This window comes from Lynx canadensis, chromosome D3 (assembly GCF_007474595.2).
Source record: "Lynx canadensis isolate LIC74 chromosome D3, mLynCan4.pri.v2, whole genome shotgun sequence".
NCBI lineage: Eukaryota > Metazoa > Chordata > Mammalia > Carnivora > Felidae > Lynx > Lynx canadensis.
In genome coordinates, this window is record NC_044314.2 from 87387612 (window position 1) to 87400211 (window position 12600).

The 12600-nt window shown below is 57.7% G+C and overlaps 1 protein-coding gene across 4 annotated transcripts; it reads right to left on the reverse strand.

The window, feature by feature from the left end:
- Window positions 1–868: 868 nt before the first annotated feature.
- Window positions 869–11116, reverse strand: CDK2AP1 (cyclin dependent kinase 2 associated protein 1). Of its 4 annotated transcripts, XM_030336877.1 has the most exons (5): window positions 11022–11101; window positions 6855–7356; window positions 6349–6446; window positions 4695–4821; window positions 869–1633 (listed from the first exon to the last, which is right to left on the reverse strand). In XM_030336877.1, the coding sequence occupies exons 3-5, from the start codon at window positions 6415–6417 to the stop codon at window positions 1566–1568; spliced, it is 264 nt and encodes an 87-aa protein (XP_030192737.1). In that variant the 5' UTR covers window positions 6418–6446; window positions 6855–7356; window positions 11022–11101; the 3' UTR covers window positions 869–1565. The 4 variants fall into 4 exon arrangements, with proteins under 4 accessions (XP_030192737.1, XP_030192736.1, XP_030192739.1 ...); XM_030336876.1 differs by lacking the exon at window positions 6855–7356 and having other exon boundaries at window positions 11022–11116; XM_030336879.1 differs by lacking the exons at window positions 6855–7356; window positions 11022–11101 and adding an exon at window positions 7396–7414.
- Between the last annotated feature and the right edge of the window lie 1484 nt (window positions 11117–12600).

Below are 12600 nucleotides of genomic sequence, written 5' to 3' on the forward strand. Positions count from 1 at the left end.
AGAGGTAGATAAGCCCGCTTGCTAGAACCTGTTCTTGGCGACCTTTAGAACGGACATGGCTGGGACCTTGCCTTATGCCTGCAAAACTGCCCCCGTCCCTCATTTGTCTGTCTCCCCCTCACCCCAGTGAATCTTCATTACACGGGATTAGTGCCTACGGAACGTAGTAAAAATTACCACAAAAATCCTTCGGAAGGCACTGCTGGAGACCACCAGATTCTCAACACATCCGGCGCGACCTGGTTTTCCCCAGCACAGAGCAGGCCATTCTTCGGCGAGCGCCAGAGCGAGCTAGCTTGCGTTTAGCGGCTGCATTATATGAAAACCAGATTCCTTTTCTTTTTTTTTAAGGTTTTATTTTTTTGAGAGAGACAGGGCGTGAACAAGGGAGGGGCAGAGAGACAGGGAGACACAGAATCCGAAGCAGGCTCCAGGCTCTGAGCCATCAGCACAGAGCCCGACGTGGGGCTCAAATTCAAAGAGATCATGACCTGAGCTGAAGTTGGACGCTCAACCGACTGAGCCACCCAGGTGCCCCTGAAAAACAGATTCCTTTATTTAGCACCCCGGAAACGCTCACAGGATCAATCAGAGAATGGCCTCATCGAGAGCGAGGCAGTGGCAGAGTCAGTAACACCGGTTCCACTGATGTCTTGTGCTCATCCCCGGCACGCGTTTAACTCAGCTGCAGTGAAGACGCGCTGTGATGCTACTTTTGACCCCTACCTTCTGACTTAAGCAAACACATTCCTTCCTCGGCCCGTGGTGTTAACAGCATCGTCACACCGTGACAGGTATCTGCCACTCTCACTGAGATGTTTTTTAAGATAGCACTTAAGAATTCAAGGAACCCACACCTTCACACAAATTGTTAATGAAAATAAGCTTTATTACATCAAGTAATAAATACATACAAAGATGCAAACAGTTTTAATCATTTTCTTCCAGATGTTTGGATCAACTTACACGAAAGGCAGAACTGAAATCCACACACAGTCTTAGTAGGAATATTTTCGGGGGTTCTTGTTAGGTTTGGTAGGTTGCTCTTTCTTCTGTATTTATAACTTGTGCATTTTTAAATTTGACCTCAAAGCACTAATAGTCATGCAGGCAAATGCTTAAGCACAAAAGAAGTTACATTAAGCAGAATCCACACCATGTGGCAAACGTATGCACTAGAAACAAAACCCTGGAGTTGTTGTATTAGCTTATGAAAAGGAACGAAGAACAATCTGGGTAACATAACGGTATTCAAAAGGGAAGATAAAAGGGAGACACTGGTATCTTTGCTGTGAGATAGGTATCTTTTCCGTGCATCTTCTAAATCAATGCTTAAAAAAAAAAGAAAAAAAAAACCTGGGTAATTCCTAACTATTTAAAATGTAAATCCTAATCAACGGCAAAATATTTCTCAATCTTAGAGCCTCATGAACCATGGCAGGGACACGGGAAGGAGAAACCGAACTGTTACCATTTTGAAAACAAGAGTTTCATCTGAACGTGGGAGTTGAGCTATAACTTCTCTTCTTGGAAGAAGACGGAAAACCTTCCACGCAAACAGGCAGCTAGGATCTGGCGTTCCGCTCCGTTTCAGCCAAGCACTCTCGAACCAGTCCTCTGGCATGAATGATGCCTGGGAGAGAAGCAGAGGCTGAGAGTCATGCGGCAGGACCCATTCCAGAAGAGAGGGCCCTTCACAACCCAGCTGAAACACCCTCACCCTGGAAGGGAACTGGGGCCCTGCATCCAAGCCACCCCAGGATTCCCGCGGTTTGGAAAGGCGCTAGCATCCCATCCCCTCCTGGAAGGCCTTCTCTCCTGGCCAAACTCCTCTTCCTGGCTCCCTGACAATCCCTTCCTGCACACAAGGGGGCAACCAGCAAGCTCTCTTCATGTCACACCGTCAGATGACTGGAGTAAACGTGTCCCCCGCTTTCACTAAACCTGACCCACTTTGGAGAGTCTGTGACTTCAAATCCTTATTTTTCTCTGGCTTCTTCACATTCTAAACTCTAGAAGGGACTTGTCCAATGTCCAGCCTGCACAGTTAGAACGCAAGACTGCTCATTTTCGTTCAACCTTGGTCCACCGTGACGTCCGCCCGCCGGGGTGCCTAGTGCGCATCTTCTGCCCTATTACGCCCCTGTGCATCTCTTCTCTCTCTGCTCTGGTGGTTATGATTTGGTTGTTGGGGTTTGTTCGGTTTAGCCTTTACTGAACTCCGTGAGATACTGATCTCATTTTAATAGACGCCAAGAATCTATTCCTCCTGAGAGACGACTGCCGGAGGGCGCTGTGAATGACGTCCCCCAAGTCACGTAGGCGTCCCACGTGTCACAAATCTTATCTCTGAGCTTCAGAAGACCTTCTCTGGAAAGGGCCAGACGGTAAATATCTCCCGACTTTGCAGGCCACACGGTCTCTGTCACAACTACTCAACTCTGCCACTGTATCGATAGAGAAAGCAGCCATTATACAAGCAATGGGTGTGGCCATATTCCAATAAACCTTTATTTATGGACGCCGAAGTGTGAATTTCAGATACTTTTCATGTGTCACAAAATCATTTTTCACCATTAGAAACTAAAAACCATTCTTGGCCTATTGGCTACAGTTTGCTGACCGATCACCAGTGCTCCTGACTCCCTTGCACCTTTTATGACCCTTCTTCAACCTCGTTATGACATAAACTTGGCTAGCCAATGGTGCTCACAGGTGCTCACGCAAGACATGCCCTGGAGGGGTCACCAGGCTTATCTGTATGTTGACTTGAACCAACAGGTTTTTTGGGTGACTGCAGATCGCCTGTTCGACTCTGGCGTCCAGCATCTTCCCAGGGATTTCCACTCAGGGAACCAGCACGCCGGGTGCCAGGATTGTTTTGCTTCTCCTAACTCCAAACAGCAGCCCAGACGCAGAGCGATGCCCACCTCACCCCCAGCTTAGGTCAGGTCAATCCCACCACTCCCCAAGTCCTCTCCAGGTCCAGCCTCTTACTGCCAGCTCCCCTTCCGCACGCCGGTGCCCGTTCACCACCCAGTCGGCCGGTCCCTCCACAAAGGCTTCATCAAGGGCGGTGAAGCCCACTGCTGTGGGCAGGCGCCCGTCCTCAGCCGGCCGTGCCCATCGCTGCCGAGTCACATCCCCCACGGCAGCCCCTTCTCATGCCCCACACTTATAACCACAGAACGTTCCTCTCATTTCTCTCCGAACTTGCCTCTCCAACCTTCTTCAGAAACCCCACATCCCTTCTGAAATTAAATCCGCACCTAGGCCACTGCTGCTCTGAACTGCCACCTTCTAAAACAGAAATCCTCTTCTCCCCTCCGCCCGACTCACGTAGCGAGGGGACAACCTATCTCACCTGCTCGGGCGGTCACATCTTCACGGGAGTCACTTGTTTTCTGTGACCTCATGCTCCCGCCCTCCCTCCCTCCCTCCCTCTTCAGTCACAGAAGAATTTCGCAGTGTTGTCGCTCTCGTCTGCCCAGACCAGGACGGACCCATGCGCCCCACTGGGCTCTGCTCCAAAGATCTGACAGCAGAGGGCAGCACAGGACCCGGGACCTCATGACTCCTGGTCACCAGCCCCCCCAGAGGAGGGAGACCGGTGTCAGCCAACATTAGACAAAGCTGCAGGATCTGGGCTATAAAGATTCCTTGTTTAGGGGTGCCTGGGATTAGTATTATGTACAGATTTTCTAACAAGAAGTCTCTAACGTCATCTAGCAGTTCTCAACCTGCTTTGAAACTCAGAGACATGTAACTTAAATCCAGACACTCCTGAACCTGTGTAAGCAATTATCCTGTACAAACAAGTAACCAACATGGAAACACAGGGGCAGTTATGTTAAGGATACCTGTATAGCTGTTTTAGGGAGAGAGTCAGTAACAAAATTTGATGCCTTCACTAGTATTAATAACAGCATACTTGGAACATACTTTACATTTAAATGGGATTTACACAGATTGAAAAAGCTGGGGGTGGGAGGACCTGGGTGACTCAGTCTATTAAGTGATTCTTTTTTTTGTTTTTTAAATGTTTGTTTGTTTTTGAGAGAGAGGGGAGTAGAGCAGAGGGGCAGAGAGAGAGGGGAACAGAGGACCCAAAGTGGGCTCTGAGCAGAGAGCCCGATGCAGAGCTTGAACTCCCAAACCGTGAGATCATGACCAGACGCTTAACCAACTGAGCCACTTTTAAAAACTTTTTTTAATTTGGGGCGCCTGGGTGGCTCAGTGGGTTGAGCGACCGACTTCGGCTCAGGTCATGATCTCACGGTTCGGGAGTTCGAGCCCCGCTCGGGCTCTGTGCTGACAGCTCAGAGCCTGGAGCCTGCTTCGGATTCTGTGTCTCCCTCTCTCTCTGTTCCTCCCCCACTCACCCTCTGTCTCTCAAAAATAAATAAACATTCAAAAAAAAAAACCAAAATTAAAAAAAAAAAAAAAAAGATTCCTTGTTTAAAGCACGAGGACCCTCCCCCGAGGCGCACCAGGCCTTCCCATCAGATCCCAAGGATGGTCTACATCCCACACACCCGCCCCCCCAACTGCCCCTGCCTGCTGACAACATATCAGATTAACAAACTGGGAGCCCAGGGAGCCCCTGGGGCGTAGGGGACTCTCCTCCCAGAAAATCTTTCACAGCAGTTAGCACCCAGCAGGGAGGTCCAGGGAGTCGGGGACCCACGACTTACCTCGTTTTAGTCTCTCCATGGCGCTCTTACTCCCCGCATAGGTGGGTCTGATCTCTTTCCCCAGCTCCTCGATGATGGCCAGCAGCTCAGCATATTTGCTTTGGGGCACCTGGCTGTTCCCAGTTCCCTGGAATGAGAAGGAGAAGTTTAGCTGGACCGAACCCTAACCTGACACCAAGGCCACAGTCAGGACCCCACCACAGGCCAGCCGCAGCGAGAGCAGGGCAGGGAGAGGCCGACCCAGAGGGTCCAGCCTGAGGGACGACCACAGACCAGACTGCCGGGCCTCTCTGCTGTCCTCCTACACTCGAGGAAACCACTAGCGGCCTCCAGAAAACTTTTATCATCTCAAATGAGGAAAAGGAGAACTGGTTTTCTCGGCAAGAAAGGGTCTACCGGGAATTTCCCGGGACCCAGGTGGACGCGCCAGAACATCCTGGGGGATGACAGTCCAGAGCAAGTGCGTGAGACGGGGGCCACACCTCGGGGTCAGCAGGGCTACACATAACTACCAAAGACCATTTGGACAGAATCCAGAATGTGTTTCAGTTCACCTATCCTCTGCCACCCCCCCCCACCCCCGTCAGGGCCCACCCCACAAAACCCTTTTCTCCAGATCCCACCCACCGCCCCAGCAAGCACCGCAAGGAGTGAGGAGGGGGTCCCCGCGAGTCTCCCCTCCCCTCCCCCCGCCGCCACAAGGCCCTCGCCTGCTCCTCCCTCCTCCTCTGCTGCCTCTGCCTCCTGGCCTCCAGGGCCTTCCTCCTGTCCTTGCCCAGCTCCTCAGCGCCCTCGACACGCTGCCACCACTTCTTCCCACGGTGGCGCCACACCCGCTTCTGCTCCTGGGACAGCACGGCCTGGTGGGGCATGACCGGCCACCAGCCCGTCCCAGGGGCGGCCTCCACGGCGACCTCAGAACGCAGACACGTTCCGGCAGAGAACCCTACCGCGGCCACGGCCTGGCCAGGTCCCTCCACGAGCAACAACAGGCAGTGAGGCCAGTGCCAGCATCGACCCCACTCAATGGCGAGGAACCGCATCTCCACGAGGTCACCAAGCAGGGGTCAGTCTTGGAAGTGGCAGAATCAGGTGGAAACCCAAATGGCCTGGCTCAGGGGCCACCAGCCCCCGCTGAAGTGCATTGGGCTCCAGGAGGATATCGGCCCTGTCCTCTATCTTTGCTGGGGCCGTGACCTTGTGGGGAGTGAGGGGCCACAGGGTCTCCTCTCCTCTGTCCAGGCTCGGATCCAGAGCCCAGGTCAGGCTTACTTACTTCCCCAAGAACCAGGATCAGAGACCCCCCGCCCAGGGATACACATGGGTGGTGGCACCAATGGAACAGCGGCGCTCAGGGCTTCCAGCCTTTCCTTGGGCTCCCCCATCCCCCATCTCTCGGTGCCCCCATGAACCGCCCCGCCGCCCCCCATCTCTCGGTGCCCCGTGTACCGCCCCACCCCGCCGCTCCTCCGCTGACGCACCCAGCCAGGAAGCTCAGACGACTGCTCCCTTACATCATTTTTACTCCTTCATCTGTCCCACCAGCTCCCCCGCCCTGGACGGTGGGAAGCATGTCCCCTCAGTGGCCAGGCCCTGAGGCCACTCAGTGGCCAGGCCAGAAGCCCTCCTGCCAGGCGTCCCCCCACTGCCATACCTGAGTGTAGCCTAAAGACGGTGGCCCGTAGTCGCTCAGCAGCTGGCGGTACTGCGAGGACGTCGCCATACTGGTGGAGGGCGGGTGCACGCTCCCAGCTGTGGGGGGAGGAGAGGAGAGTTCGGGAATCGTGGAGTCGTACCCAAAGCAAAGACTCTGGGTCTTGCAACAGTCCCCCCCCCCCCCAGGACCCAGGCCACCAACAGTGGTCTTTTGTCTTCGTAGGACGGGCCAGAGACCCCGCTCCCGTCCTCTGGTTTGGCGATGGCCAACACAGCCCAGACGAATGGCGGAAGGCAGCTAACAGCTCACTGCTCCTCGTACTCGCCACCAGGGCAGACGTCGCTCATCGACCGCAGAACAACCTCCCATCCGTGCAGTCAGGCTCGGTGGCCAAGATGAAACCCGCTGCCGTTCTCAGCCTAATCCTCGCTAGTCCCTTTTCCCTGGGTCCTGCTCCCCAGAGGTCGATGACCTAGAGCCACATCACTGCCGCAAGAGCGCACCTGCTCCTGAGGCTGGTCCACATCGGGCTAAAGCTTCCCGCGTGCCCAAATCTCCGCTGGACGCATGGTAAGGAAGACAGAGGGAGGGTTTAGAGGATCTGAGACGCAACCCTGGCTGGGGCCGGGTTCGACGGACACCGAGTCAGGAATCCGGAGTTTATCACAGCCTCTCTGTGTGTCCTCAGAAGCCTCTCGCTCTCGCTGAGCCCCCGTGGCTCCCTCCCCAAAGTGGGGACAGGACTCTTGACAGTCTGATTCTACGCCCCGGATGGCTCACATCCAAAGAGGGGAGGGAGAGGGCCCCACTTATGGACTGCAACACTCGGAGACACCGTCCCTCATCTGTGAGGGACCACGTGGGGACAGGACCCAGCTAAGAATGGAGTCTCCTGGATGGGGGGTGGGGAGTCATCAGCAGGGAATTTTCCGGCTCCGGCTCAGTAACTGGCAGCATGCAGACCCATAATGGCGTCCAAGTGGCCATTAGCGGGTAGAGGATGTCCTGCAGAATTACAAACAGCGGTAACCATGGAGAATTTACCTAGCCCTCCTCGGCAGCCGCCCGCCTGCCTCCACGCCCAGTCGAGGAGCAGCTCCCCCTCTGCCTGCCGCCCCCAGAGCCGAACGGTCTCTCGCGCACACGGCGGACTACGCAGACTTGGCCCCGGGGATGGACAGCTGGTGCCAGGCTGGCCAAACCGACCAGCTGCTCATCTGGTGTGAGCAGGGGAGGGAAGGGGAGGAAGGAAGCTCAGGGGCGCAGGCTGATGGAGTGGAAGGGGCCCGAGGGGGGCCCTGGAGCCCCTCAGGGTAGAGAGACAAATGGTCCAGAGAGGGGAGGTGTTCCCTTGAGCCACACGGCACGGAGGAGGCTAGCCCCCTGACACCCGTCCCTCCCTCTAGGAGCCGGGGACAGCTCTGGACCCAAGATGTCTTTCTCGCTCTCAGGCCTGCCCTGGATTTCACCACCTCCTCACACCCCGGGACCCAGGTTTAGGCTCAAATGTGGGATGCCCAGTCGGGAAATACGGATTCTGCCACCTCTAAGCTGCTAAGTGGGCACATCACTGGGCCACCCCTAGCCTCAGTCGCCATGCCTCTGGAGTGGGGATGATAATACACCTGTGCTACAGGCATGCAGCGCTCAGGACGGGGGTGCACCACCAGCACGTCCGTGACCTCCATCCAAGGCAACCGCGATGTGCAGGGGCCAGAGCACAGGAAATGGGACCGGGTGGGTGCCCCCCCCAAGCACCCTCACCACGTCAGCCAAACCCCAACTTCCTGAACCCTCTGACGTGGGCAGTGAGTGTGGTCTTTGCAGCCCCGGACCCGGGTTCCAGTCCTGACTACTACAAGACATCGCCCCTCTCTGGAAGGCCAGAGTGCTAAATGCCAGGGCCCACGGGGTTATGTATCACCACACAGCACCTCAAGTGTCTAGAAGATTCCATTCCCTGGCAGGAGGTGAGGGGACTCAGGTGTGCACCCTCTGCACCACCCTTTGCCCTCACCTCTTGTTGCTCCTGTCTCCCTCCCTGGCCCATCCTCTCTCCTGCTGACAAGGGCCCGGACCAGGAACCGGTCTGGCTGTGCCACTCCTGGCTGCGTGACCTTGGACTAGGGCCTTCGCTCTCTGGGCCTCAGTTTCTCCATCTGTCTGAGGCAATGGTTCCCAATAGAATGTCTAAAGGCTCTAGATCCCACTCTTCCACGGGGCTAGGGTTAAGTCTCGGGGGGCTAAGGGAGAAGGAGGAGAAATCGCCCAGTTGGGGCTGGGGGGTGGGAAGGTCGGACAACTGCTCTGGGCTTGCCTCTCCCATCGTCAGGTGACGCGGTACATGACCCCGATTCTGGGCCAATGCCAGTCCCTTACTCGGTGTTGAAGGCGGGGGCGGTGGGGGGGGAGGGGGGGGGGCTTCTGTGGTCCTGGAGAGAGTTGGCAGAAGGGCCCTGAGTTCGACTCCTGCAGAGGCAGGGAGGGCCGGTGCATCGGGCTGCAGGAGGCCAGGGAGAAAACCAGACTGGGCGTGAGCACGGCTGTCTCTGAGCATCACAGACAATGCGCGCAGTGTGCGGGGACCAGGGAGGGCCCGGAGCCGAGGGAGGGACTGGCAGAGGCCAGCAGCTCCTGGGGCCAGGCGCAGCTCCCCGCCCCCACGCCAGACAAAGAGCAGCCTGGGCCTGGGGAGCTGGCGGCCTTCCCGCCACTTGGGGCGCCTGGGGAGGGGGGGGGATGTGCTCTCCGGCGGGGAGGCGGGGGCTTTGTCTAACTCCGCCACTGCCACCACCGGCCAGGCCGCGGCTTGGCAACCCGCGAGGAGGCAGGGCTGGAGGGCGTGAGGGATGATGACAAGGAAGCCGGAGGAGCGGCGGCGGAGAGTCCATCTTGGATGCAAATGGCAGGGGGAGATTGGGGCTTTCTAAAGGGTCCATGGGGAAGGGCGCAGCCCGCCACGAAAACACCAGATTATCTGGGGACCTCAGCAGTCCTCCTGGAATTCACCATAGAAGAAAACCTGTGCACAGGTGCCGGCCAGCCCAGAACAGGGCTTCAGGGGTCCTGAGTGGGTGCCCCTGTCACTTGACCCCAACCCCCAAAAGTCCCCGTTTAAGGCACCTGCCTCAACTATACTAGGGCAGGCCTGAGTTTTCCAGCGTGTCCAGGCACCCCAGAGACAGACGCGGGAGTCCGGGAAAAATCCTACCTGGGCCACAAAGCCTGTCTTTGTAAGGTCTGCAGACCCCAACGGTGGTGAGAACATTTGAGAAAATAGTGGCTGTTTGCTCTTGGGACTCAGTAACCAAACGTAATCAATTCAACTATGCCCCCAACCGAACCCTGAAATCTTAACCCTTTCCAACCCCCCAATCAGTGTCCCGTAAGTTAAAATACATATACATATATATATGGCTTTTCTGGGTTCCTCTTCAGATTTTTGGAGTGATGGAGTCATCGTTTGGAGACAAGGCCCAAAACTTGCAGCCAACTGCCAACGTGGCATTTCTGACCAGCAAGGCCAATCCCCTCCCCCACAAGGCCTCTGCCCCCTCCCCCCTCCAGCGCGCCTGCTTTTTTGGAAGTCTATTTCCAACCAAGCGTCTAAAGGAGAAAGACCCAGGCACCGGGGAAAAAGCCGGTCACACCCTAACTCACAATTTTCTTCCCTCCCACCCCGGGTCTCCCTTGATCCCTGGGGCAAGCCCCTGGGCACAGCCTAAAGCTCCTGACAACTTCTGGAGGAGTTTCCTGGGATCACCCAGGTCCAGCCCCCGAGGAAGAGAGAGGACGCCCCCAGCCCATTCCCTGGCTTCCGCAGAAGGGGCCTTCCAAGCCCAGACTTGGGGGCTCCGAGATGCGGGGTCTGCGCTGAAACGCCGCTCCCACCCACCGCCCGCAGGCACTCGGGAACCCCCAGTCTCCCAACTTCTGTCACTCGGCGCACGCCTGAGAGGACCTCCGGCGTGCCGCGTTCCGGGTACCCCTGCTCCGGCGCGCCCGGCCGAGCCCCCCTCCGCCCCCTGACGATCGAGTCCCCTGCACCGCCGGTGACCCCAGCGGCCCCGCGCCCTAAGGGGCGCCTGCACCTGGCACGCGGGTCGCCCCCGCCCGGCCCACGCGTGGCTGGGCCTTGCCCTCGTGCACCCCTGCAGCCCGGGCCCCCGGACCCCCAGCCCGGGCCCGCGCCCCCGCTCCGCAAGGGCGGCCCGGGCCCCGGGCCCCGCGCCCCGCGCCCCGCGCCCCGCGCCCCGCTCCCGGCGTGGCCCGGCCGCTCCCGACTCCCGCCGGCAGGGGCCCTCGCCGAGCCGCCCCAAAAGCCGGAGGAAAAAGGAGCAGAGAAAAGCCTCCCCCGCCCTCGCCCGCCGCGCTCCCCCGCGATCCCTCGGCCGGCCGGAGTGGGGGGGACCGCGGCGGCCGCCCCGCGCCCCCGGCCCCGACCCGGCCGATTCCCCTGCCGCGGCGCGGGGCGCCCCCCGCGAACTTTGGCGGCTCGGGCGCCGGAATCATGGCGCGGCGGCCGCGCTGCACCCGGGCGGGACCCGGTGCCCGGCGCCCCCGGCCACCGCGGGCCCCCGGGAGCCGGGGCCGGGGCCGGGCGCGCCGGCCCCCAACTTGGCGGCACTTGGGGCGCGGCGCGCGCGGGCCCGCGGGGCGCACTCACTCACCGGCGTTGAGGAGGCGGCGGGCATGTGCGCGGCCAAGTTCGGTTTGTAAGACATCCCCCCGAGCGGCGGGGCGCGCCGGGGCGCCGCGGGGCCAGGCCGCGAGGGCGGCGGCGGCGGCGGCGGCGGCGGCGAGGCCGGGCGGCGGCGAGGCGGGCCCGGCGTCCGAGCGCCCGTCCGTGCGCCCGCCGAGCTCCCGCGCACTTTTTGTTGTTGACGGCTCGGGCCGCACCGGCAAATATGGCCGTCCCTCACCCTGACACCCGCTGCAGTATATCACCCATACATCGGGCGGGCGGGCGCAGGGGCGGCCGCAAACTTTGAGCGGAGCCAGCGGGGCCGGCCCGGGCCGGGAGGGGGCGGCCCGGCGCGCCGCGGCCCGGCGTCAGGGGGCGGCTCCGCCCGCGGCCGCGCCCCGCGCCTCCGGCCGCGCTCGGCGCCCGCAACTTGGCAAAGTTTGGGGGGCTGGGTCCCGGCGGCGCCCGAGGCCCGCGTGGGTCCCTTTCTTCTTCGAGGCTCTCCTTGTGCCTGGATATTCGCTATTTTACTGCTTCATTTCTTTCTTTCTTCCTTTCTTTCTTTCTTTCTTTTTTTTTTTTTAAATAGCGAGGTAGGATTTCAGAATTACTTTTTCCCCCCTTGACTGTGGGGGCAGGGATGGAAAATTACCTGGAGAAAATGGTGGCGAGTGGTATTTTTAAGCACGTAGATCATTCCAGACGCCGAAGTCTGGCCATTCCCCAGAATAAGAACAACCAATTCTTGACATTGATTTCAAATAAATTGCATGTCCCTGTCTGTATTAAGTGGTTTTTAACTCCTTGGGGGCCTGCGAGTCTCCTTGGATTCTGAGGAAAGCCAACGGCCTCTTTTCTGGAAAATTCACTCTTTAATTCATGTAACTGTACATCTTACCTCAGTCAGGTATTCGAGAAGCGCCTACTGTGTGCCTGGCACCTGTCCAGGCGCCAAGGAGGATGAATTTGACGTTTCTACTCTTCTGGAGTTTGCATTACAATTTTTGGTTCTCCTTCAACGCCTACCCCTCCAGCCCATCCTCAGGTCTGGCTGAAACATCAAATATATATCTTGGATTAGATGACTAAGCTTTTGAAGGTACTGCTTCTTGGGGTTCAGCTTAAATGGTAAAGTTCGTCAAAATACACAAGATGCCCACCCTTTTCTGCCATTTTTAATCGCCATGCCTTGCAGATTTTTTCATTAGTCACAGACCTTCAGGCACATCTGGATCTAGTGAGGAACGCATCAAACTCTCTGCCTAGAGGGAAGGGATACCACACATGCCTTCCTCCCTTCCCTTTAGGATTAAAAGTGCAGGTGAGAGGCACCTGGCTGGCTCAGTCCGCAGAGTATTGACTCTTGATCTCAGCGTCATGAGTTCAAACTCCAGGCTGGGCGTGGAGCCTACTTAAAAAGAATAATTTTTTTTAATGTTTATTTATATATATTTTTGAGTTTATTTATTTATTATTAGAGAGAGCACATGCTGGGGAGAGGCAGAGAGAGAGGGAGACCCAGAATCCGAAGCCGGCTCCAGGCTCTGACCTGTCAGCACAGAGCC